Source organism: Zalophus californianus, chromosome 6, assembly GCF_009762305.2.
Source record: "Zalophus californianus isolate mZalCal1 chromosome 6, mZalCal1.pri.v2, whole genome shotgun sequence".
In the NCBI taxonomy this organism is placed as follows: Eukaryota; Metazoa; Chordata; class Mammalia; order Carnivora; family Otariidae; genus Zalophus; species Zalophus californianus.
In genome coordinates this window covers 2,116,356-2,142,966 of record NC_045600.1, presented here as the reverse complement: position 1 = coordinate 2,142,966, position 26,611 = coordinate 2,116,356, and the positions used below count along the sequence as shown (strand labels likewise).

The 26,611-nt window shown below is 53.3% G+C and overlaps 2 protein-coding genes and 1 long non-coding RNA gene across 6 annotated transcripts in view; 2 read left to right on the top strand and 1 right to left on the bottom strand.

Moving 5' to 3' along the window:
- The window catches only part of LOC113909032 (cytochrome c oxidase assembly factor 8), a 30,000-nt gene extending 25,553 nt beyond the window's left edge, over positions 1-4,447 (top strand). The window contains exons 4-5 of one of the 3 annotated variants that reach the window (XR_004820127.1): positions 672-860; positions 4,059-4,447. Coding sequence is in view for 2 of the 3 variants with exons in the window: in XM_027569912.2 (XP_027425713.1) it covers positions 513-603; positions 4,059-4,161 (194 nt within the window). In the remaining variant the exon portion in view is untranslated. Of the gene's footprint in view, positions 1-512; positions 604-671; positions 861-4,058 lie in introns of all 3 variants that reach the window. The other 2 variants (XM_027569912.2, XM_027569913.2) reach the window with 2 other exon arrangements.
- A 7,347-nt stretch (positions 4,448-11,794) lies between these two features.
- On the bottom strand, positions 11,795-16,950 carry LOC113910157. Its single transcript, XR_003515938.2, has 4 exons — positions 16,779-16,950; positions 12,868-13,061; positions 12,573-12,672; positions 11,795-12,152 (listed from the first exon to the last, which is right to left on the bottom strand). It is a non-coding gene; the product is annotated as an uncharacterized LOC113910157 (long non-coding RNA).
- A 4,265-nt stretch (positions 16,951-21,215) lies between these two features.
- The window catches only part of KLC1 (kinesin light chain 1), a 60,474-nt gene continuing 55,078 nt past the window's right edge, over positions 21,216-26,611 (top strand). For both annotated transcript variants that reach the window (XM_027568915.2, XM_027568913.2), the window contains exon 1: positions 21,216-21,494. The gene's annotated coding sequence lies outside the window, so the exon portion shown is untranslated. The remainder of the gene's footprint in view (positions 21,495-26,611) is intronic.

Genomic DNA, 26,611 nt, shown 5'->3' with positions numbered 1-26,611 from the left:
ATATATTTTTTTTTTTTTTTTTTAATTAAGTAAACTTAATGCCCAACGTAGGGCTCAAACTCACAACCCCCAGATCAAGAGTTGCATGCTTCATCGACTGAGCCAGCCAGGCACCCCTGGAATTGTTTTCTTAATTTCATTTTTTGGATTGTTTATTGCTGGTGTTTAGAAAAATACAGTTGATGTATGTATTTTGATCTTGTATCCTGCATCTTGCTGACCTCTATTAAATCAATAGTAGTGTGTGGGTTCCTCGCTGTTAAGTCTTAATGTTTATTTTTATTTATTTATTTTTTGAAGATTTTATTTATTCATTTGACAGAGAGCATAAGCAGGGGGATCAGGCAGGCAGAGGGAGAGGAAGAAGCAGGCTCCCTGCTGAGTAGGGAGCCTGATGTCAGGGCTCGATCCCAGGACTCTGGGATCATGACCTAAGCCGAAGGCAGTCGCTTAAGTAACTGAGCCACCCAGGCGCCCCAAGTCTTAATGTTTAAATTGAAATTAATTTTCAGGTCAAAAAGCAACATTAGATGCAGAAGAAATGGCTGACTTTTACAAGGAATTTTTACGTAAAAATTTTCTGAAGCACATGTATTATAACAGGTAAGTGTTTATTTTTTTTTTAAATCTTGAATTTTTTTTTTTTAAGATTTTATTTATTTATTTGACAGAGAGACACAGCGAGAGAGGGAACACAAGCAGGGGGAGTGGGAGAGGAAGAAGCAGGCTCCCAAGGAGCAGGGAGCCCGATGTGGGGCTCGATCCCAGGACCCTGGGATCATGACCTGAGCCGAAGGCAGACGCTTAACGACTGAGCCACCCAGGCGCCCCTAAAATCTTGAATATTATATCCATATTGGGTAGGATTATTTTCTTATTTGTATTTAGTGACATTTATGTTTATAACTTTTAAATAAAGTTGACAGCTTAAAGATATTTGTGTGGCAACCCCATAGCAATTTGTGCCCCTTGTGCTTGGACAGTGGGTTCTAAACACCACTTTCCACTAAAGGGAACCTGGGCTCCTTGGAGAAGGTTCTGGGGTGGGAACAGCGCATGATGAGTTGAGACACCTTGTGTCTGAAAGTGGGGAGGCTCAGAGACCAGCGGGGTCACATGAGAATGGTGTAAAAGCCAACTTGGGCCCCCCTAGGCCTAGGGTGAGGCCACTTCAGCCGCACAAAGGAATGACCACAGTGGATTAAAATATATATCAAATATGCAAAGATCTTTGCAATCATAACAATATTGAAAAGCTCACAGTAGGGGCGCCTGGGTGGCTCAGTCGTTAAGCGTCTGTCTTCAGCTCGGGTCGTGATCTCAGGGTCCTGGGATCGAGCCCCACATCAGGCTCCCTGCTCCGCGAGAGGCTTGCTTCTCCCTCTCCCTCTCCCCCTGCTTGTGTTCCTGCTCTCTCTGTATCTCTCTGTCAAATAAATAAATAAAATCTTAAAAAAAAAAACAAAAAGAAAAGCTCATAGTCACCTCTGTATATGGCTAGGCAGCCAACTCATTATTCTGAAAACTGATAAATAAAAGAATCCAAAGAATACACACCTTTCATGCATCAGCTCTATGGGTAGCCATATGAAGGAGCATTTTTCTGTGTAGAAGGATGACAGCTAATGCAGAAGGAGTTAGAAAGTTAACATTTTCCCAATGAATAATGGATCTGGGTCACAGTCACTCACAACCGCTAAAACCATTGGGTAGGAAAGCTGGTGGGGCTTTATAATACATGGGTCAGGGTGATCGCTCCTGAGCCCCAGTGCACCTTGCTGTACACAGTGGACCCTGCTGCATGCCTCTGTGAGGTACAGGAGGAAGTGGGGGTGCCACCTGGGAGGCATTCTTACCAAAAAAACGGAGAGGAATCTAGGCAGACCTCCAGACTTAATACCAGTTCACAGGAAGAAGGTAAAGGCTGTATGGGGTGGGGGTGAGAGGGGTTCATAGAAGACCACGTTTAAAATGATAGCCTGAAGGTACAATCCCAGAATGTTGGAAATTCTGCAAGAACAAATCCAGTTTCAACAAGTAACTAGATTTTTATTTATTTTTTATAAAGATTTTACTTATATATTTGAGAGAGAGAGGGAGAGAGAGAGCACAAGCAGGCAGAGAGGCAGGCAGAGGGAGAGGGGGAAGCAGACTCCCCGCTGAGCAGGGAGCCCGATGTGGGGCTCGATCCCAAGACCCAGGGATCATGACCCGAGCCAAAGGCAGACGCCTAACAGCTGAGCCACCCAGGCGCCGCAGTAACTAGAATTTTAAACAGGAGGGGGATCTACTTCAGATTAAAAGAGGCTTCATGCAGTGTATGGTCCTTATTTGGGTCCTGATGCAGACAAACCACCTGTAAAAGATATTTTGTTAGAGGAAATTGAACAGTGGCTGTATATTAGGTTGTATTGGTATGTTATTGTTCATTTTATCAAATGCAATGGTAGTATTGTGGTTACATGTTTTTAAAAAGGGTTTTAACGATACATAATGTGTATTTCCAGGTGAAATGATAGGCTATGACGTTTGAGATTTGCTTTAAAAGGTAACAGTGGCGATGTCAGGCCAGGCAGGGAGGTAAGGTCTAGCGGATGGTGGTAGTGGTTGAGGCTTGGCGAGCTCAAGAGACCAACAGTAGACAGATGAGTCTCGCAGTATGTGCACAATGGGCTAGTGTAGTCCTGTTACCCTGAGCTAGCTAAGTTATTCAGTCAAGCCAGTGTAAGTTTTATTTCTCTAGACCTTTGATTTCTGTTGTGGACCATACCATGTTTGCATCACACCTCATCCCCGGTGAGCTGGGTGTGTGCTATGTGGCGTTCAGAGCAGAGAGGACCAGCCTTACTGGATGGCAGGTAGCAGAGGGGCCTCAGTGTCCCCTTCTGTGCCCACGCCACCTCCTGCCCTGCCTTCCCTATGGAAGCGGGAAAAGCTGAGTTTCCCTACATTTTGTCAGAGTATTGATGGAGTAGAATCTGGCTGTTCCTTAGTAACATAAGAACTTTAATCTCGATGGGATGGAAGCCTTTCTTGTTCATTTACGGCACTGCTTCCCATTTATAACATCAATTAAGTGGATAGAAACAAGATCGTTCTCAGGAGAGGGGCTTTCTATCCAGCCACTGCAAAGGCTCCAGAAAAGGAGCACTTTTACCTCTTGGTACTGCTTCTTTTGAGCCCTTGGTCACTCTCCTTCCTTCTGTATGGAGACCCAGTAAATCCTTTGAGTCCAGTCTGAAATAAAAGTCCCATGTGCACTCATTAGCTCATTTGGCTGAAAAGCATTGGTACTAATTGGCATTTCAGCTTCCAAGGGCTTAGCATCATAAGAGTCTGGAATGTGTGCATTCTATTGTGGAAACTTTCCAAGCTTGGCCCATTGAGCAGTGGGGTGAATTTGCAATTTTCGGCATGTTTTGTACAGTAACGCATGAGCAAGTGAGCCTGAGACTGTGAACTCCATCCCAGTATTTGTATGAGAAGCTCTGGAACTCTCTCCTTAGAGACACAGATTACACAAAAGCTCAGATCATTTAGAAAAAGATGATGTGGAGCTTTATGATGTTGGCACTCGTGGTAAATTAACTTCTCATGATGGAGTACTCTGTCCTGTGCTTCTTATGCAAATAAGATGCCCAACCAGCATTGTCCCCACTGAGTCCTGCCAGTGTTTGCCCAGTGGTTACGCCCCCATCAATCAACAGTTGTCTCTCCCCAGGAATGCCACGGGACTCTGGAGGCCCCAGGCTTCTCTTTTGGAGTCTTTTAGCAAAAACCAGAGGATTGCAGCAGAATAGGAAAAGGTGGGGGTTGGGGTGCGCTGGGCATTCACTTTGTTGAGCCTTATTCTCAGCCTTATTCAATCCGGGGGGAGGAAGGAAGGCTCTTATGGCCAGTTTAGCTTTAATGAGGGCAGGAAAGGGAAGAGACAGTGGGGAAAGGTGGAGGGTGGTCAGGAGGACTTGCCTGTGGGCCGGGAACTCCCCTCAGAGGCCTGGGCGCTAGTCCTCAGTTATGGGGGGGGCGTCACATGTGCTTCTCTTGTTTCTCTGTAGAGACTGGTACAAGCGTAATTTTGCCATCACCTTCTTCATGGGAAAAGTGGCCCTGGAGAGAGTTTGGAACAAGCTTAGACCAAAACCAAAGACCAGCACCTAGGAACCCACCCTGACCCGCCCACTCTGACCCTCCCGCCACTGCTGTCGGAGTTTTCTGGGAGAAGCGGCTGCTCTGGGAATCCATTTTACACGGGCTCTAAAAACCTGTAAGTGAAATGAGTCCCACAGCTACTTTATGGGGGCCCCTTGGCTTATGTCAGCACAGGGTGGACTGGGAGAATGGGAATCCTGGTGAGCTGTGGGCCATGTGACTCTGTCCTGACTGTGGATTCCAAGCTAGCCCTGGGTCATGGACATGATGTTAAATAAAACACAAGCACTGTGTACCCATGTTCTGTGTTTTTGAATTCTACCAATTTGAAATAGAACAATATAAAAATATTAGTGTACTTTGACCTGCATGTGTGACTCCACTGATGGGAATAATTTGGAAGCTGGCTGCAGTCGTATGTACTATGCTCTCACATGACTGGCGGGCCGTGAGTTCCTGGAGGCCCCGGTCCATGCCCTGAAGAACCGCCAGCTGTCCTGGGACGCTTGCACCTGTGCAGCCCTGTGATGTGGGGGCATCCTGGCTTGCAGGAGAGGAAGATACCTGCCTCGACAGCAGGGAATCGGCCTTCGGAGCCAGGCCTTGTTAGCGAGCATATCCTCTGAGGACCCATGAGTTACGTGGAATTAACCAAAAGCTACTTGGCAAACAGTTTCTATTACAGAGCGAGGCATGATAATACAGTCATAAGCCCAGATTTCTTCTGTGGCTTCTAAGCTGCTGGGAGCAAAGATGATTTCCAAGGAGAAAACTCAGAAGCCAGAGGAAGAATGTCACCACCCCCCTTCCATGGAGGCTTTCAAGGGCTGGCGGATGAATGGGGGTGCATCTGAGAATCTCATCAGCCTCGCATCTGCCCAGGAGGGCCATCATGCTGCACCCCGCCAAATGCCTTGTCTCCCCAGGAATGCTGCATGGGGCAGTCATGCTCCATGCTGTTAACCCAGGTCCCCAGAGGGTGGCGGACATGCACCAACCAGCGTGGAACATGGAGTTGGATAGAAATAACACCGTATCGTTTATTCACACCATACCCCTGCTGAGCTCAGATTCTCAACCTGTCACCAGAGTGTGTGGCACTGTGTGCGTCCTCAGAGAAATGAGGGAAAGGGAGAACCATGAGGGAGCGAGCCTTTTTTTTTTTTTAAAGATTTTATTTATTTATTTAACAGACACAGCGAGAGCAGGAACACAAGCAGGGGGAGTGGGAGAGGGAGAAGCAGGCTTCCCACCGAGCAGGGAGCCCGATGTGGGGCTCGATCCCAGGACCCTGGGATCATGACCTGAGCCGAAGGCAGACACTTAACGACTGAGCCACCCAGGTGTCCCGTGCAAGCTTTTAATTCTTCCTTTATCCCATCAACTTCACTGACTTGAAAGTTATTTGAACATTGTCTTTGTCTGGGATGGTATCACATTGGAATAAATAGCAACTTGCAGTGGTATCGTTTCTACTTCTCTTTGCACATCAGTTCTTAAGGACTATGAGGGTGACTTTCCACAGTAACAGCAAAAGACAAGTGGACCACCTGGGCGCTTGGGGGGCTCAGTCAGTTGGGCATCCAACTCTTGGTTTCAGCTCAGGATCGAGCCCCATATCAGGTTCCGTGCTCAGCGGGGAGTCTGCTTCTCTCTCTCTCTCTCTCAAAAGAAAGAAAGAAATCTTTAAAAAAAAAAGACAAGTGGACCATCTGAAAGAAAATCGGTTTTTCAGGAAGGTGAGTTCCAGTGGGTGGTAAAGGTGTGTGTGTGAGCACATCATCACAAACTGTTAAAGACACATTGTGTTGTATGTGACTCTGTGTGAAGGTAGAGGGACGGTTTGAAAAGCTGATGTAGGGGCACCTGGGTGGCTCAGTCGTTAAGCGTCTGCCTTCGGCTCAGGTCATGGTCCCAGGGTCCTGGGATCGAGCCCCACATCGGGCTCCCTGCTCAGCGGGAGTCTGCTTCTCCCTCTCCCACTCCTTCTGCTTGTGTTCCTTCTCTGGCTGTGTTTCCCTCTGTCAAATAAATAAATAAAATCTTTAAAAAAAAAAAAAATGAAAAGCTGATGTATTTTGTAACCCGTGGGACTATTGAACAACCATACATGTGTGCTGTTGGTAAAAGGCCTTTTCAGACACAGGTGTATCCTGAATCACACTCTGCGATGTTGAGATCCTGTTGTCTCAGGGTTCTTGTTAGCCCGGTGTTCCAGAAAGCTTGTTCCCTGGACCCTTGAGCCGATGGATTCTGCCCTTCAGCTGGTGGCTTAGTGACCTAGTGTCAGTACTTACGCTGTGTAAGAGTTTTCACCAACTGTTGCTCTCCTTGCCGGTCTCCATAACTTAACCTCCTGACATCCTCATGGCTCCTAGAGGCAAGTGTCTTGAGATTTCAAGGAACAGAAACTTACTCAAATGAGCTCTAGTCACAGGCAGGGGGTAGGTGACCATTAGAAGCCAGAGGTCTCCAGGGGTGCCTGGCTGACTCAGTCGGAAGAGCATGTGACTCTAGATCTGAGGGTTGTGAGTTCGAGCCCCACGTTGGGTTTGTAGAGATTATTAAAAAAAAAAAAAAAAAAACTAGGGACGCCTGGGTGGCTCGGTCAGTTAAGCGACTGCCTTCGGCTCAGGTCATGATCCTGGAGTCCCTGGATCGAGTCCCGCATCGGGCTCCCTGCCCAGCAGGGAGTCTGCTTCTCCCTCTGACCCTCCCCCCTCTCATGTGCTCTCTCTCTCTCATTCTCGCTCTCTCAAATAAATCTTAAAAAAAAAAGATTTTATTTATGTATTTGAAAGAGAGCATGAGCAGGGGGCACAGCAGAGGCAGAGGGAGAAGCAGGCTCCCCGCGGAGCAGGGAGCCCAATGCGGGACTCGATCCCAGGATTCTGGGATCATGACCTGAGCTGAAGGCAGATGCCCAACCGACTGAGCCACCCAGGCATCCCTGGGGACTTTTTTTTTTTTATGATTTTATATTTAAGTAATCTCTACACCCAACGTGGGGCCCAGATTCACAACCCCAAGATCCAGAGTCACATGTTCTACCGACTGAGGCAGCCAGGCATCCCTGCTTTTTTCTGTTTTTAAAAACGAAAGTAAAACACGATTAGCCATGTTCTGCTGACCCTTTTAACAAGGTCTCTGGTTAGGAAGTAGAGCGAGTGCAGGAAGGAACAGCTTCCTTTATGGAGCATCAGTTTCCCCAAAGGGGAGGCTGGGGCTTCTTGCTCACAAAGCTCACGTGATGGGGGACCCACTGGTAACTGCAGGTTCATGTCATGGCCATAGTCCCCCCACTGGGCAGCCGAGCCCGTGGGGCCGTGGAAGTCCCATGAGACCCCCTCTCAGCAGTGCAGTTGGTGGTACGAAGCACATTCACACTTCCGCGCAGCCACCACCACTGTCCATCCCCGAGCTGAAACTCCCCTCCCCAGCCCCTGGTGCCCACTCTTCCACTTTCCCTCTCTGTGAATTTGAACACGCTAGGGACCTCATGTGAGTGGAATCACACAGTATTTGTGCTGTTCTTTTTTTTTTTTTTTTTTTAAGTAAGCTCTACGCCCAACACGGGGCTTGAACTCAAGACCCTGAGATCAAGAATTGCGTGCTCTTCTGACTGAGCCAGCCAGGCGCCCCCAGTATTTGTTCTTTCAGGGCTGGCTTATTTCACTTAGCATGATGTCCTCAGTTTACCTGTGCTCTAGCATGTGCAGACAGGTTTGTCTACGGATAAACCAACCCCGGTCTCTGCTCTGGCACCTAAACCCCCGAGCCTCAGACATTCTGCTCCGAGTTCTGTGAGGACGGCACGGTCTTCGCTTCCTCATTTATTCAGCAAATGCTCAAGAGCACCTCCTGCATGCTGGGCCCCGTGCTCAGCACTGGGAGCAGAGCAGTGGATGAGATCGCCCATGTGGTGGGGACAGCCACCCTCCCTGCTGGGCAATGCCCCTTAGTCTTCAGGAAAGTCATTTCTTTCCTTTCATGCCATGGAAAATGAATTGATCAATCTTCCAAAAATGTTCAGGCTGTTTCAAGCTGCATTTGTAGCTACTCGGCTATTGATTTGCAGTGATGATTGTCTACTTTGTCCAGAGTCAGTCCTGGGGTGGAAAAGTACAGGAAGAGCCCCAGAGGGGGGGTGAGAGGGATGGATGAGGGGTCAGGAGCTTCCAGACGCGGTTTCTATCTAGGTATTTGGGGGTTATAAGCCCTGCCCCCACCCCAACACACACCCAAAGATGAGTTTGCCATCAAAACAGATCCACGGTTTGGGGCAGAGTGGGAAGATGAACACAGGGCCAGAGCTGTAGGCAGTGGGCACTGGTTTGTGAAAGGTTAGTCCATTTGCCAGGAAAACCAGAGGGCAAACAAGATTTTTATTTTATTTATGTGTATATATATATATGTATAGGATTTTATTTAGGATGCCTGGGTGGCTCAGTTGGTTAAGTGGCTGACACTTGATTTTGGCTCAGGTCATGATCACAGAGTCCTGGGATCAAGCCCCTTGTCAGGCTCCGAGCTCTGCAAGGAGTCTGCTGGAGACTGTCTCCCTCTCCACTGCTCCTCCCCTGCTCACACTCTCCCTCAGAACTCTCTCTCTTTCTCTCCCACAATGAATAAATATTGAGAGAGAGAGAGAGGGAGAGAGCATGCAGGGGGAGAGGGAGAGGGAGAATCTCCATCAGACTCCGCTAAGTGCAGAGCCCGATGTGGGTCTCCATCCTAGGACCTATGAGATCACGACCTGAGCTGAAACCAAATCAACTGACTGAGCCACCCAGGTGCCCCAAGGTTTTTATTTTAGAAAGCAGCACCCCAGTGTGTCCTCAGTGCCTCTGCAAGCCTGGCTTTGGTGCTCGGGATGTCCACTCTGGCAGGAACATGGCAGGACACCTCTCAGAGCCACCCGCACCGACCCAGCTCCTGCAGCGTGGACAGAAAGTGGGACCTCCTGTCAGCACAGGGTCCTGCTGCCTCTGGCTGCAACCTCCAGAATCTGACCATCTGGTCGTGGAGGAGCCCAGCCCGAAGAACACGGCCCCTGTAGGGGCAGAGTTGTGTCCATTTTCGTCTCTGTCTCCCCTCCACCACCCGGGTCTCACCAAGCTGCCTGGTGCAGTGGACCTTGGCCATTTGATGTGCTCAACGAATGCAGTCGTGGCCCCTGGCCCTTTTACCAAATCATGGTAACAGGAAGCAAATGTTGATATCCGCCAGGCATGGTTCTCAGAGCTTTATTTACATGGATTCGGGGCATCCTCAGAATCCCTGCAGGCGTCCTGGGGGCCTCTCCACACAGCACAGGGCCCCTGGCCAGGCCCCTCCATCCAGCTGCAGCTTGGAATCAAGGCTCTGGGGTGCCTGGCTGGCTCAGTTGACAGAGCATGCGACTAGATCTCAGGGCTATGAGTTCAAGCCCCACGTTGGGCATAGAGCTGACTTTAAAAGGGCAGGGGGCCACCTGGGTGGCTCAGTCGGTTAGGTGGCCGACTCTTGATCTCAGCTCAGGTCTTGGTCTCAGGGTTGTGAATTCAAGCCTCGCGTTTGGCTCCATGCTGGGCATGGAGCTTACTTAAAAAAAAAAAAATCTGATAAAATTTGCTGAAGAAACAGCAACAATATGTGTATATATATTTCTAAAGTTAATTTCACTTGCTTCTCTGTACCTTTTCTACTGTGGCTACCAGACCATTTTATTTTATTTTTTTTAAAGACTTTATTTATTTATTTGAGAGAGAGAGAATGAGAGATAGAGAGCATGAGAGGGAAGAGGGTCAGAGGGAGAAGCAGACTCCCTGCTGAGCAGGGAGCCTGATGTGGGACTCGATCCCGGGACTTCAGGATCATGACCTGAGCCGAAGACAGTCGCTTAACCAACTGAGCCACCCAGGCGCCCCGCTACCAGACCATTTTAAATGACATTGTGGCTCACATTAGTTTCCCACTGGGCAGTGCTGCTGCAGTGGGCACAGGCCCCAGAGGTCTACGCGGTCGGAGTGGGGGGCTGGGCGAGTGTGACCCAGCACAAAGAGCCCTCCCGGATGCCAGGACTGTGCTGGTGGGATGGGCTCAGCCTCCCAGAATGACATTCCAGCTGGCCTTTGGCAGGTGAGCTGCTTTGCCTGTTCAAAAGTTCCAGTCAGTGAACATTTTCTGAGTAAGTCCCCCACCCCAGCCCCTAGCACCTGCCATTCTCCCTGTTTCTCTTAGGAGTTTACTCCACGCGCCTTGCCAATACAGGAAAAGTGGCCCTTGGCTCACCTTCCGGGAGCGGGCGAGGCAGCATCTGATCCGTATTGGCTGTCCCCAACACAGCATCTGCCAGGACAAGCCGGGCATGGGGCACATCCTTTCTCCCCTCAACAGGTCCTAGGACGCATCCACACTGAGACCCCTTCTGCACTTGATTTGCCTCATCTGTAGAATGGAGCATCAGCAATCTGCTTCCTGGAGACGGGCTCACCGTAGTGTGGCTCCCAGATGTGTCCCTGTCCTAAGCCCTTGTACCCAGGAGCGTGCCCTCATTGGGAAACAGGGACTCTGCAGGTGTAACTAAGGATATCGGGCTGAGATCATCCTGGATTTAGGAGGGGTGCTACATCCAACGACAGGTGTCCTTAGAAAGGAGAGGGAGATTTGTGACACAGGCCCATGGAAGGCCATGTGACGAGGAGAGAGGCTGGACTGCTGTGTCTTCGAGCCAAGCAGCCTTCTTCCTGGTGGCACCACCAGGAGCTGGACAGGCCTGGAATGCTCCTCATTCAGAGGGAACCAGCCCTGCTCGCACCTTAGTCTCTGACTTCTGGCCTCCAGAGCTGTGAGGTAATAGCCTGCTGTTGTTTTGGTCACCCCATTTGTGGCCATCTGTCACAGCAGCTCCGGCAAACATACTCTGACGGGTTCCCAACTTAGCGCTAATGAGCGCGGTGAGGGAACTCACAGCGTTTGGAACAAGGTGGAGTCAATGTGTAGTCCTGCAAAAGGGGAATGAGATTTATGTCTGATGGATCAGCAGCTTCTAGAAGGAATCAGTAGATGAAAATTTCCGCAGGCCCTGCCAAATCTCTTCCTGAATCTCGCCTCCGGAGCTGAGAACGTGGGGAAATGCTTTAACCTTTTTTTTTTAAAGATTTTATTTATTTTTTATTTGAGAGAAAGAGAGAATGAGAGATAGCACGAGAGGGAAGAGGGTCAGAGGGAGAAGCAGACTCCCTGCTGAGCAGGGAGCCCGATGTGGGACTCGATCCCGGGACTCCAGGATCATGACCTGAGCCGAAGGCAGTCGCTTAACCAACTGAGCCACCCAGGCGCCCGAAATGCTTTAATCTTCCTGAAGCATGGAAGTGGGCCCTCGACTTTGGTCAGTGACTGGTCTCCCCTCTCCTGGCCTCAGTTTCTCCATCTGTAAAATGGGATGGTGCTCATGGAGAAAGGGTGTGAACACATGGGACAAGGGTCGCCTGTGCGGAGCTTCTGTATACGGGAAGTGGATAGGGACCCAGGCACAGCCCAGCCGAGGCAGGCTCACCCCCAGATACTCTGAAGGCTGGCATTTTTCCTTTTTAGCCTGTTGTGATGATATATGCTTTTGTGGATTTTCTTCCTCCTCCCCCCTTCTACCCTGCAGAGCTGAGCAGAGCCTGGCAGAACTCATCCTAGGGCACCGAATGCAGGCAGGGCTGGGAGCCTTCTCTGGGCGCGGGTGGGCCTGGGTCTGCCTGGCTTGCAGGTCTCCCCAGGCCTGGCCTTTACCTCCGCACAGGGGATGGGCGCCATGGCTGCCTGGGTGGGCTGGGAGTCCCCTGCTCCCAAGGTGACCCTCGAAGCCCATCTTTGGCTGGCCTCCTGCCCCCAGGTCCCCTTTCTCCTGAGCATTTCTGGAGTCATGTGGCCCCGGGCTGGGCCAACACAGAGGTGATTCTGGCGGGAGGACCCTCTTCTTCCAAACATGACTGTGAATCCACCAGATCCTATGGGGACCAGGACATCTGCTAAGAGAAGAAACCAGTGTGAACAATGTTGATAATCGCACTTCCTACGTGGACAGGCCTGACGGGCACAGCTGGGAGCTGGGGGGAGGGACGGAGGAAGCCCGCTCAGAGGGTGGGACACAGGCCCCAGGGAGCTTTAACAACCTGATTGGGCGAGCCAGACCAGTGCTGTCACGGACAGTCTGGGCTTGGAGGTGCCCCACTGCAACCCGTCCCCCCCCGCCCCGGGTGCTGCCCAGGGGAACAGGGCTGGGTAGGCTCAGAAAGCCACCTGTAGGGAGGCCTGTGGCTGCCCCCAGCCTCCGCCCCCTGTCCCCCACCCTCCAGCAGCACCTTCCCAGGGTGGGCCCCCATCAGCTAAGCCGGGCAGTGCAAGGTGTGCTCCTGGCCAGGCGGGGGTCCTGGTGGGCTTCTGACCTGCGACACTGATCAATGGGTGGGGGGGTGCGAGCCTCTTTGCTTCTGGGCGGTGAGGTGCAAAGGTGCAGTGCTGGAACTCCTGTAGCAATTTCTCCTCCTGCAAAGGGACCCGGGCTGAGACTTGATTATATCCCAGCTAGAGGCAGAGGGTAGAAAGCCACAGGGCCCAGAGCCCCCCACCCCCCAGGCAGGATCCAGAAGTCCAAGGTCGCCTGCAGGTGGGATTGGGGAGGGGTGAGGCAGATGAAGGCCAGGATTTCCACTGAGGACAGGGACGTGTGAAATCTATCACCTGGGGTGTCGCTTCCTGATTCACTCAGTTCAGCTCCATTTATTGAGAACCTGCACGAGGTCCCGGGGTTGGGGCGGGAGATGGCAAAGGCATGGAGGTGGGGTCTGTGCCCCAGAATGCTCGACAGCTGTGAGGCGAGTCCAGTCTTGGTGGATGAGGCCGAGGACCATGAGGAGCAGGGAGGAGGCTGTGTTCTGTGGAGGGAGCATCCAGGAGCCCTGTGGTCAGCAGCTGTCAGGGACCCAGGGATTAAAGTCCCCAGAAGTTTCCTACTCCTAGAGGGGGATTGCAGCCCGGCCGGGAGCAGGCTGTGCTGGTTTGGGGACAGACTTGGCACCTGCATGGCTATTCTTGTCTACAAACTGGAAGGAGCTCTCCATCTGCCTGTCTGAAGAGCCCCATACCTGTGTCCTTGAGCAGATACTGCCCCTTCTGGAATCACAGCCATCTAAGGTGGAAAGGGGGGTGGCTAACATATTGTGGGGCCCTAGGCGCCAGAGTTCTGCAGAAGCAGGGCCCGTGGAGCTCCTGGTGAGTGAGAGACTCATCCCTGGAAAGGCTTGGTGACCCCCCTCTGGGGTGCCCTCCTGTGGGGAGTGCAGAGCTGAGGCTAGCAGGGTCCCTGGGAGAGAGAAGGACTGGGGGGCTGCCTGGAGGAGATAAATAGGGGCAGGGAGGGGAGAGGACCCAACACAGTGAGGCCCGTGAATCCATCTGTGACCTCTGAGGTGAGGGGTACAGGGCAGTTGGGGCAAAAGCCTAGGCCTTGGAACCTTCTGTAGTCCTTGGGCTCTGGGCCCCCAGAAAGAGAGAAGAGTGGCCCCAGCCTGCCCCAGTGGTGCGGTGGCCATAGGAGACTCCAGCTTCCAGCGGAGCCCCTCTCCCCAGAAGGCACCCCCAAGTCTCACCCACTGGCACAGGTGTCCCCCAGGGATTGGGGTGGGACACAGGCCAGTTCCCACCCACAGCCCCTCATGATGTTCCTGGGAGGCAAGTGGACAGGGTGATCACCCCCACTTTACAGGGGAACAGACTGAGATCACACCGTGGAGGATTAGGGCTGGGGCCTGATCTGATTCCAGCCAAGTGTGGCTCCTCATGGGCCCTAATTCAGGACGGAATTCGGTTCCTTCCTCTTTCTCTTCTCCTTCCTTTAATGCCTCCTGTGCCCACCACTGCACCCCTCGAGATAGGAGACGCAGAGATCAGCCTCCCCTCGGCTGTGGCGGGGAGGGAGGTGCTGCGTCCTTTGGCAGTGATGTGAGGTCGAAGGTGCTGGGGGGTGCGACAGGGTTATTTGAATTCCTAATTTGTGCCCCTCCGCCCCCAGAGCCATGTGCTGGGATCGTGCTGGGGGAACCGAGAATGTCTGAGAATGTGCCAGTTAGTACAGCTGCGGGACAAACCACCCCAAAGCCAGTGGCTTATGTCAGCCATTCTGTTATGCTCAGACTGGGTGGTCAAGGATTGGGAGTGGGCACATCAAGGACGGCTCATCCCTCCTCCTCTGTCTCAAAGGCTGGGGGCGACGGAGTCTGACGGTGACACTATCTGTCAGCTGGAACATCTGCACAAGTGGTCTCCACGTGGTCTCCCCATGTGGTTGCGTGGGCTTCCTCCCAGCAGCATGGCGACTGGCTCCCAAGAGTGAGCTTCCCCAGAGAACCAGCTGGAGGCGGTCCCAGAGTCACACAGTGTCACTTGCGCTGTAGGGCAGGCTTCCCCAGATTCAAAGGAAGGGGGCAGAGACTGCACCTCTCCATGGGAGGAGTGTCAAAGCCACATTGTAAGAAGAATGTGTGGGATGGAAGATGCTGATTGACGTGGCTACTTTGGAAGGTGTCATCTGCCACAGGAGTGCAGAGCATTTGAGCTGTCCCTGCTGGAGCATCTGTCCTAAGTCCACCCACCCGTTCCCTGTCTTCTCTCCAAAGACGGCAGCTTTGTGTCCTCCTCAGTCTCCACCACATCTCTGCTTGCTGCAGATTTGGAGCACGTAGTCCAACATTTTAAATCATTTGTGAACAGCAGAATCATTGCTTTTCAGGATGTCTTAGGAAGGGCTTTTGCACCTTGGGGGCTGGGCTGTCACTGAGGAAGTATGTCCCTTCCTAATGGGAAGCTTCCAGCCTCCCAGCAACCATCTCTGTAGTCAGGGGGTGGCATCCCTGCCCCAGCTGCTGAGAGGCAACTCTCCGAGCCTCTCCCATTCCTGCCTGCTCGGGAGCCTTGGGAGCGGAGGCACTGACTGTCCCTTGTGGCAGGCCATCTCTTCAAGGATGTTCACACAGCAAGCTGCCACGTGTGGAATGCTCCTGCATCACTGCCGGGGCGGAAAACGGTCAATTGCTTCGGGAAGAGGACTGGAAGTCTCTGATAAAATGAAACATCCACGTATCTGGTGGATAGCAGCCCCATTTCTAGGTATTCACCGGGAAACGCATGTTTCCCAGAGACTAGGGCAAGAGAGCTCAGGTCAGCTTTGTTCCTGTTAACCAGAGTGGGAGCATCTACGGGGGGCGGCAGCATGGGGGGAGCACAAACCCTGCAGGCTGAGTGACAGGTGCCGGCCACAAAAGGCACACACTGTGGGATTCTCTTTCTCTGAAATGCCAGAGCAGGCAAAACTAAACTACAGTAAGCAAAAGAGAGCAACAAAACAGTGCTTGGGGGACTGACCGCGAAGGGGTGTGAGGGAGGGGTCAGCAGTCCACTTCTTGATAGGGCTTCAGGGACACGTGTCAGCTGGATGGTATCCTTCAGACGTGTGCGTTTCACACGTGCTCATCGTGGAAATGTTCCCTGAGAAACAAACGCTGGACCTCGTTCATGACATGCACACTGCCCTGTGTAGGGGTGGAGAGGGAGGGCTGTAGAAATGGAGGGACAGGTGATAAACATGGCGAGATGTCGATTGTAGAATCTCGGTGGTGGGTACACGGTGTGCACTGTACATATTCTTCTGCACGTTTGAATATTTTCATGTAATGGGGGGTCCCCAAGGAGAAAGTCAATTTTCCATGACCTGTGCCTAATCCCGGGTCCCCAGCCCCCAGTGCTGATTTCTATCATCATGTTCATCACACTAGATCTGATTGTTTCAGTAACAGATGCTCTCCTCTCTCTCAGTTTCAGGCGTTACCCCTTTTAGATGGTCACATAAAACGGGTCAGGTCTCCAGGCCACATATTGTGGGAAATCCAGCATGTTTTCTCGTATGTCCCATGGTTCCTTGAGAGGGTGTGTAGTAGGATAGTCTCCTGGGCACTGGGAATATCATGGCTCTGGTTCAGAGACACGACACGTTCGGGCTCAACAATGTGTGCTAAGCATACGCACATACTCAGCGGTGGTGCTGTTTCTCTTGCAGAGACTCCGTTGCCCTTCCTGCCTGCATTCGAGCATCAGTCCCCATCTGGAGACATCCTGAGCCCCACACATGGCTGTGTGAGGGGCTGGACCATCCAGGATAGCTTCCCTCACGGCCTGGTGTCCCCAGGGCCAGCCGGAAGTGGGCTCAGGGCGCCGGGATGGCTGGGCCTCTCCCGCAGGGCAGCTGGACTTCTTACTTACTTCTTGCTGGCCAATGTAGGGGTCCCCCAAACACAAAAGTGAAATCCTCCTGGCCTTCTTAAGGCTTAGGCCAGGAATGGGCAGCCTCACTCCTGGGTACTCAGGAGACAGGCTGGCCCAGAGTGTGGGTGAGGGGGGCGAGTCACGAACGCTGGGGACCCTGGGCACTCCCCCAGCAACCAGGCTTCACCAGGCAGGACCCAGGCCTATCTTTCCCTGCGTTCAGAGAAAAATGTGAGAGAGAAGGGCTGAGGGAGCTGCACACTCCCCACCCCCCTCCTTCCCCCCAAAGTGCTGCTCTGCTTGCTCGCCCTGCTGGAGCAGTCCCTGCCGCTCACCGTCGGCAGCTCGAGCTCCTTAAATGAAAAACACCCCGCAAATCCGGTAAAGCGCGTTTTCAGAAGCGAAGCCTCAGACCAGGGAGGGTGCGACCTGGGCGGAGAGCAAGGCTGCCGAGCCCAGAGTAGCTCCGGCCTCGGGTTCCGGTCCCGATGCCAAGCCGCCCTTCCCGGCCCCGGCACACTGGCCAACGGCCCCGAGCCTCGCGGAGGCCTGACGGTGGCCAGACTCAGCTTTGCCCAGGCAGGGGGGGTGGGGGGCGGTGGCGCCCGTGCTGGAGGGGGCGTGGGGGGCGGCGCCCAGGCTGGAGGTTGTGGGGAGGCTCCCAGGCCAGGGATGTGTGGGGGCGGTGCCCAGGCTGGAGGGGTTGGGGGGAGGCTCCCAGATCAGGGGAGTGTGTGGGGGCGGTGCCCAGGCTGGAGGGGGCGAGGGGAAGCTCCCCCATCAGGGCTGTGGGGGGGGGGACCGTGCCCAGGCTGGAGGGGGCGGGAGGAGCCTCCCAGATTAGGGGTGTGTGGGGGCAGTCACCAGGCTGGAGAGGGCGTGGGGGGCAGTGTCCATGCTGGAGGGGGCGGGGGGCGGTGCCCTGGCTGAAGGGGGCGGGGGGAGGCTCCCAGGTCAGGGGTGTGCATGTGGGCGGTGCCCAGGCTGGAGGGGGCGGGGAGCGGTGCCCAGGCTGTAGGAGGAGGGCGGTGGCGCCCGTGCTGGCGGGGGAGTGGGGGGAGGGGTGCCCTGGCTGAAGGAAGTGGGGGAGGCTCCTAGGTCAGGGGTGTGTGTGGGGGCGGTGCCCAGGCTGGAGAGGGCGTGGGGGGCGGTGCCCAGGCTGGAGGACGAGGGCGGTGGCGCCCGTGCTGGAGGGGGAGTGGGGGGAGCGGTGCTCAGGCTGGAGAGGGCGGAGGGAGGCTCCCAGGTCAGGGGTGTGTGGGGGGGCGGTGCCCAGGCTGAAGGGGGCGAGGGGGACGGTGTCCATGCTGGAGGGGGTGGGGGGCGGTGCCCAGGCTGGAGGAGAAGGGCAGGGGCGCCGGTGCTGGAGAGGGAGTGGGGGGATCGGTGCTCAGGCTAGAGGGGGCGGAGGGAGGCTCCCAGGTCAGAGGTGCGTGTGGGGGCGGTGCCCAGGCTGGGATGGGGCGGAGGGGCGGTCGCGGAACCCGATGGGAGTATTGGGGAGGAAGCACAGTCGGACCAGCGGGAAGTTGGGGGGTACTGGCCACACAGTCTGTGCTTACCCTCTTCCTTGCCTGTCTCTCCGGGGTTGCGCGGGCCCCTCTCTGGCCGGGAGGGCCCGGACAGGTCGCCCCCTCCGGACCCGAGGACACTCACCTAATAGTCGCTTCCCAGCCCTGCTGGGGGCTGCCAAAGGCAGGGTTGCGGGGCCTCCTTCCCATCCGCCTGCCCCTTCCCTCTCTACCTCTCCTCTTTAGACACTGATGGAGAGGGATGGATTAGCCCTATCCACTGGACTGCAGACCCCTCGGGATCAAAGGTTAATCCCAGCATCCCAATCTCCCCCAAAAGGGCTGCTCCTGGACAGAGACATCCACAGACATTTACAGGGAAAAGATAGGGCCCCCTCCATGCTCCCAATGAGACAGATGATTGTGTGATTTGTTCTGTGTTGGGCACTGTTTTCTCCCTACAGTTCCATCACTTGGACTTCAACTGCTGGATCCTTCCCACCTGCCATATGAATGTCCCTCTTCCAAGGAAACCCCTGACCCTTGAGGGACATAGAGCCACCCCCCTCAGAACCTGAGCCGGGGCTGAGCCTTCTCTCCCAGTTCCATAGGTTGCTGGCCAGCGCGGGGGTGTCTGTCCTCCCACTTCCCAGCTTCACACCTGACACCAGTAGTACTCAATAAATATTGGGAATGGAGACTGTATGCTCCTGATTTATCTCTGACTCCCAGGTGCCTGGTCAACTGCAGGAGTTTAGCATGTGTGTGTTTTCACTCTTCCTTGGCCAGGGGACTTCAGCTTTGGCTTCATCTGGGTCCTGTAGGCGGCTGCCTCCAAATCTGTACTCCAGCCCCAGGCTCTGTTTAGGTCTCCCGGCTGCCTCCTGATCTCTCCTCTCAGCTTTCACAACAGGAAAGTGAAAGGCTCAGAGAAGGAGGGGAAGAAGGGCAGAGGACAAGGCATCTATGTTTGGGGAAAGCAGGAGGAGGGAGAGACACAGAGGAGGAGGAGGTGGCTCACCCGTGCAGCCTGCCTTTTTCAGGAGGGAAGAGCACTTAAGGGAGCAAGGAGAGAGCCTGCTCCAAAGGTCCCATGCTGCCCACTTCAAACACAGCCCCACCCTCCAGGACCCTGGTTAACCCTCTGGGACCCTGGCTAGCCCAGCAGGCTGTTGGTCAAAAGGATGCTCAAAGTCACCAGGACTTGTGCCAATAGGTGTGTGCTTCCCAGGGCCCTGGTCCTCTAGGTTTGTGGGGAAGGACAGATAATGGATTTGCTGCCCCTGGGCAGCCTTGTGGAGGCTTTTCCACCGCAAAGCCTCTCCTCAGCTCTGCCAGTGCCCACATAGAAAGCATAGAGCTGCTCCCTTCTGATTCCTAAAGCTGAGCTAATCCTTGGAAGCAGCAAGCAAACCAGGGAACCTGCAGGGCCTTAACTGCAGCATCTGTAAATGGGGATAACAGTGTCTCTCTTGGAGTTGCTGAGGATCCAGAGGATTGAAAGCCACTGAGAATGCCCAGGGCTGCCCGGCGAGGGTGGATGATTGTCAGTCTGGGTGTGAGACTCTGAGGATGGCCCGAAATGCCTGTGCCCCAGCCCCTCGCCCTGAACGATGGGTGCATCAGAGAGTTTCCACGAGAGAAGTAGCAGGATCAGATTCAGGGCACCTGCACATGTGGTGGATGAATTGGCCTTTTCTCTCTTTCCCCATCACTCCAGACTCATTCCTGCCTGAGGACCTTTGCCTGGAGTGTTCTCCCTACCAGTTTTGCTCAGTCGGCTCCTTCCAGTCACTTAGGTCTCAGCTCACTTGACTGCTTCAGAGTGCACTCCCACACCTCGTCAGTACCTTCTATTTCTCTGCACAGCACTGTGCGAGCTAGAGCGGGTATCTTATCCTCTTTACCAGCGCACCTTGGCTCTTACGGTGGGGATCATGGCAGCTCAACAAATATTTGTTGAGAGAACAAAAGAACAAGATAATAAAGCCTAAACGGTGGCAGCAGTGGGGCTGGAGAGGGATGGATCAGAGCAATAAGAAGGAGGCTACTCATTAGGAGAGGACATCAAGCATCTCAGGTTTCAGGGTGAGTGGAGGGAACAGTCACTAAGCCCAGAGTCACAGAGAAAGGAGCCTCACTCAGCCTGCTCCTCTCTTCTCTAGAGCACTTTCATTACAGCTGTGTGCCCAGCCCCTAGGTGCTTGTTGAGGAGCAGGTGACATCCAAGCTGCAGTGGCCAAATCACTAAGGGAGTGTGGAAAGGTGGTTGGATTCACTGCTTCTCCCTCACCCCTTTTTAGCTGACTTTTGCATTTATATGAAAGCAAAGTAACTGGGCCTCTCTGTGACAGTCTAGGAGCACTTACTTCCCCTGTGACTGTAATTCCAGGGTTAAAACGGCTGCAGGTGCTGGGTTCATACATCTGAAGAGCACAGCAGTTCAAAAGCACGTGGGGGTGGAGGAACGCCTCCTGGTTAATAATGCCACAGGGCCCTGCACTGGGGACATCTGCAGGCACCTGGTGGTGGTGGTCAGGCAGAGAGCTGAGCCTTGCCCACTGAATCAGCGTGTGTCCTCCTGGCTGGCTGCTGAGTCAGGCCTGCAGGGCTGGCGATGCAGCAGCATGAGGCCCAGGAGTGCTCTCTGACCTGGAAGTACCGCCCTTCAGGCGGGGGCTGGAGGTCGTGGCACTGCTGCCACGGGTGGGGTGCGGCAGCAGGGGGTGGCGTCTCTGCCCCTGCCAGGCACTAACGGTGCCGTCCGTGCGAGGCCTGTGTGGCCGAGGGAAGCGCCTGGAAACTCCTTCTGAGCTCCCATTCTTGAGGATCCTGGGGGCAGCGAGGGAATAATGAGATGGGGAAGGCCAGGGTCTTGATCAAAGACTAGATTTTCCTGGAGAAGGCAGAGAGACCTCCTGGCTTAGCCTAGCCCCTTGGGACCCCTTCGTTTGGAGAGGCTCCTGAAAGCCCTCCTTGCGGGTTCCAGGGAGATTGAAACGCGCACATAAAACGCGTGAAGACGGGGCTTGGCACACAGTGAACATCACTCCGGAGACTGGCGAGCAGGAGGGAAGGACCCGGACGCGGCGGTCGAGGGCGGCGCCGCCCCGCCCCAGCGCCCCCTTCCCGCGCGTCCGCAGGGCTCCACGCCGCGCCGGGGACCTCTTTCCCGGCCGCGCCCCGCCCCCCGGAGGCGGGCGGGTGACGTCACGGGCGGCGCGCGGCATTGTGGGGCGGGAGCGCCGAGCCGGGGGAGGGACGCCGAGACGCCATTTTCCGCGGCGGAAGCGGCGGAGCCGGAGCAGAGCAGAGCCGGCGGGCGCGGGGCGGCGGCTGCGGGGAGGAGCCGCGGGGGACAGCGCTCGCGGGCGGCCGAGGATGCTGCGGGGCGGCCGCGCCAGCGCCGCTCGCTCGTGACCGCGGCGCCGCGCCTGACGTAGCCGAAGCGGCGGGCCCCGCGCAGTCCTGCTCCGCGCACGCGCCCCGCGACCTCCCGGTGCTGACAGCGCGAGCGCGCGGCCCCGCGGGAGCAGCACGGTGAGTCCTCGTTCCCCTTCCCGGCCGCGCCCCGGTCCTCGGTCCTCACCCACGTCCCCCCGCCCCGGACCGCGGTCCTCGGGCCCCCGCCCTGGCCCGCATCCCCTGCGGCTCCCCTTCCCGGGCCCAAGCCCGCCCGGGTCCTCATCCCTGTCCACGTCTGTGGTCCTCCCTGGCCCTTCCCGGCGCCGCGGCCCCCGGCGCTCGTCCACGTCCCGTCCCCTCCGAGACTTCATCCCTGGCCACAGCCCCTTCCCCATCCCGGTCTCCAGTTCGGGGCCCGGCCCCTCCCCGTCTACGTTCCCTTCTGCGCGTCTGCGGCCCCGCACCCCCGGCTCGGCAGTGCTGCGGGCGGGGGCGGCGGCTCGCGGGAACAGCTGCGGACCACCGGAGCCTCGCGACTGGGGCTGGGGGAGATAGGGCCGCCCCCGGGAACGCGGCGCGCGGAGAGGGGCGGCCGGCCCGGTTGGCTTTGTCCGAATTCTCCCTCTTCCTTCCGGCCCCCGCCCTCTCCCGCGGCACCGCCCTGGGCGGGCGCGCCTGTCATGCTCGCGGGCGACGGGCTGCGGGGCTGGTCGGAAGTGTGTGGGGTCCCTGCCTGGAGGCCGGTTCTACGTCGCCTCCTCGGCGATCCTCGCTTTTGAATTGCCGGACGAGGAACGTTGCACCCACAGTGTTCCCCTGGGCTGGCGTTGCTCATGCCGCTAAACTTGAGGCAACCCCGACGCGGTTGTCAGATTCGGTGCACCCCTTTCCTTAAAAAAAATCCTTACGGCATTAAAGTAAAATTAATGCCGGGTGGATTGGATGGTTTCATAAATAACGTAAGGTTTGTAGATCCAGGTAATTTTGTGATAGAGTTTTTGTTGCTTATTGTTTTATTATTTAAACAACACGTTAAGAATTTACGTATGAAGCGTTTGATAGAGAGTACTTGCAAAAATGTTTTTAAAAAGTGTGAGAACAGAAAATTTGAGGTACATTATCTAAACTGGCATATAAGAGGGCAGTTCTTTGATTCTTTGCTTTAAATTCTAGGGCTGTTTTGGGTACAGCATGACTAAGCTACTGACCAGAATCATTAGCTCAGAATACATGGTAATAGTTCAGTGAAAAACCCATTAGGAAATTAGACCGAGGTTCTTAAGTCTCATGATCTTATTACAGTTCTGGATTTACCTCTTTCAGGTATTGGCAACCTTAGTCAGGGTGGGAAATTTGATTCATTGTTCTGTTTCCTAAGTATCTGTAAGAATACAATGATACTAAATATTAAGAAGTTCAGATTGTGGCGGAACTGCCTGTGCAAAGCCAGGCACTCCTAAGAGCCAGTTTCTCCAGGTCATCAGAGAATGCAACATCATGTTGCAGTGGAGCCTGGCAGCCCTGTGGTGTTACCGAGGGGGGTGGAGGACCCAGGGCAGTAACTTCATTGTGACCTGGTTCATTCACTTTGCTTGGAAGTGCCTTCTAGAAACACTAGACAATACGAGTAAAGGTGGAAGGGCGTGCATGGGAGTCAGGACAGGACCTCCAGGAAGGATGAGGGAGAAAATGCCACTGGGGAGGGGCACATAGTATCTTAAGTATTTTAAAATAAATAAAAACTCAGCTGTAGTTATTTAAAATTATACATTTAAAAAAATTATACATTCTTAAGCATGTTTCATAATGTTGAAAATAGATAAGCCAATGTGTAGCTTTGCATATGGGACTATAAATGTCAAAACTTATTAATTTGTAGGATTCGTGTAACATGGAAACATAAGTGGAATATGATAAGAAACCAGAACTTTGTATAACAGAGAAGTGATCAGTAATATCCTAAACAGAAGTACAGGCAGGTTTTAAGTGTCAAATTTCAGGACATAGAGTAGAAATGATTAGCATGTTAAGTGGTGAAAGCAAGGTCTTTAAATCGAGAACCAACTGAATGGCAGCTGCTGTGCTCAGTAGTTGGAGAAATAGAGATAAAACACAGTCACTGGCCTCTAGGAGCTCCTAGTCTGGTGGGAGACAGAGGAAATCGTTGGGTATGGCAGAGTACGTTGAATATTGTGCTCAGTGCCCAGAGAAGGGGATTCTGGGCATGAGCCTTGAAGAAAATGTACAACTGGCCAGATGTGTGAGGGGTGAGACCGGTAGTGGCTGCTCTGGAGGACATAGGCCCTGAAGCAGTGCTGCCATAAAGGGGACCAAAGTTGGGAAGGGTGAGTGGACAGGGAAGATCAGGGAAGGCAGGCAAGAGGGAGGATTGGGGGGATTCTTTTTTGGGGCGGGACTGGAGGGTTCTTAAGAGTGAGGTGCTACTTCAGAAAGCATAGGTAGTACGGCAGGTGGGCAGCTGATTTGAGCCAGGATGAGATTCGGTCGGAAGCCATTAGGCCCGGGTGAGGACTGAGAGCTCCTGACTCAGGGCAGGGACAGTGGCAACAGTGATACACATGGACTAGAAATGGCTTCGCTGGTTACAGTGGCCCTGACTTGGGAGTGAGCAGACCAGGGTAAGGGTGGGGCTGCCATCTGGAAGAGGTGGAGCAACAGTGATTGCAGCGAGAGCGAGCTGCTAGAGCATAAGTTGGAGTGACATGTCACTCTGCTAAATTTTGGCCAGTGTCCTAAAGGCACTCTGCCCCCATATTTTCCCCTCATCTTCCTACTCTGGCCTCACGTAAGCACACCCAGGCTCATCCCAAGCCTGCTCTTCTGCATATCACTGTGTCCCCACTTCCCCGTGCTCCTTAGCATTTCTCACTATCTGCTATCATTTTACTTCATTATTTTCTTAGTTGTTGTCTGTCTCTTTCACTTAACATCCATGATCTCCATGGGATCAGGGATTTTTATAAGCACTTAATAAATGTTTATTGAATGAATGCATCTAGAATTATTTCCCTGTCTCTAACTTGGGTGGCTCACTGGCTGGTGACACCCATCAAGAAGGTGGAAAACAGGAGGAGGGGGAGATGGTGAGCTTGGTTTTGGATAGGTTGAATCGGAAGTGCTTGTGGGGTGCCCAAGTGGACCAGTGGGCAGTTGGAGATTCAGGTCTGGAGTTCAAGACAAATATTTAGGATGGAGATAAAGATATGGGAGATCTCATCATCCTTTTGAAAGTCAGTGGCTCTCCGAGAGCTTCTGACACTTAGAGACTGCAGAGTTGCCCTATGGGTAGGTGGAGGAGGAGGTCAGTGTCAAGTTGGCAAAAAGATCAAGGAAGATTTGGATGGACAAATCTATTGGATTTGGCTTCTAGGAGGCTTCTGGGAGATTATTAGTGACCTTTTAAGTTTTTCCTGAGAATATCACCTCCTGAGGCAGGTGTGCTAATTTAGAGGTAATCTGTGTGCTTTCTTCTAGGGCATTCTTTTGTCTTTCTGCCCTACAGCCTCCCGGTTAATACACTCTTCCATCAAAATGAATTCAGAATTTAGTTTTGTCTTAACTTTTTTTTTTTTTAAGATTTTATTTTATTTATTTGACAGAATCAGCGAGAAAGGGAACACAAGCAGGGGGAATGGGAGAGGGAGAAGCGGGCTTCCTGCAGAACAGGGAGCCCGATGCGGGGCTGGATCCCAGGACTCCGGGATCATGACTTGAGCCGAAGGCAGACGCTTAACCGACTGAGCCACCCAGGTGCCCCTTTGTCTTAACTATTTTTGAAAATGTACGTATTTTGGGGCACCTGAGTGGCTCAGTCTTGTTAGGCATCTGCCTTCGGCTCAGGTCGTGATCCCGGGGTCCTGGGATCGAGCCCCGCATCGGGCTCCCTGCTCCACGGGAGCCTGCTTCTCCCTCTCCCACTCCCCCTGCTCGTGTTCCCTCTCTTGCTGTCTCTGTCAAATAAATAAAATCTTTTTTTTTTTTTTTTAAGATTTTATTTATTTGACAGAGAGACACACAGAGAGAGGGAACACGAGCAGGGGGAGTGGGAGAGGGTGAAGCAGGCTTCCCGCGGAGCAGGGATCCCGATGGCGAGGCTCGATCCCAGGACCCCGGGATCACAACCTGATGTTATTGACCAAACGGGGAAAATGTTAATTTCTATTCTTTTACAGTTGTGGTAAAAAACACATTAAGTATATTTACATTGTTGTGCAATAGATCTCTAGGACCTTTTTATCTTGCAAAACTGAAACTCTGTGTCCATTAAATAACAACTTCCCATCCTCTACCCTCCACCCCCAAACACAATTCTACTTTCTGATTCAATGAATTTGTCTACATTAGATACCTCATATAAGTAGCATCATGTAGCATTTGTCTTTTTTTTTTTTTTAAGTTTATTTTTTTAGTAATCTCTACACGGAACGTGGGGCTCAAACTCAACAATCCCAGGATTAAGAGTATAGCATTTGTTTTTTTGTGACTGGCTATTTGTGATTTAGCATACTGTCCCTGAGGTTCATCCATAATTTCTGTTCTTTTTAACTAAAATATAATTCAGTTCTAAAGCTTTTGTAGTAGTCTGAAATTTGTATTAGATTTCTACTTACTATGTAATAGATTACTATAAATTTAGTGGCTTAAAACAGTCACATTTATTTCAGCTACTGTGGATGAGTGGCTCATGTGGCTGCAAATGCGTGTTGGGCTGCAGTTGTCTTCTAGAGCTCACAGTGCTCTTGTAGGTCCTTGGGATTGTGGCAGAATTCAGTTCTTCTGGTTGTAGTACTGATGTCCTGCTTTCCTTGTTTCCTGGTTGTCAGCTGGGGGCTCTCAGCTCCTCGAGGTGACCTCCTCCATCTTCAAAGCCAGATCAGAAAAGCTCCCACACTGTGAATTCCTCTCACACTTTGAATCTCTGACTTCGCTTCTTGTGACTTCTAGACCCAGATTTAATTTTTTTTTAAAGATTTTTTATTATTATTTATTTATTTGACAGAGACAGGGAGAGAGGGAACACAAGCAGGGGGAATGGGAGAGGGAGAAGCAGGCTTCCCGCCGAGCAGGGAGCCCGATGTGGGGCTCAATCCCAGGACCTGGGATCATGACCTGAGCTGGAGGCAGACACTCAACGACTGAGCCACTCAGGCGCCCCTAGACCCAGATTTATGAGACTGAGGACCTTCAGATTAGACCCAGATTTAAAAGACTTATGTGAGGGATGCCTCACT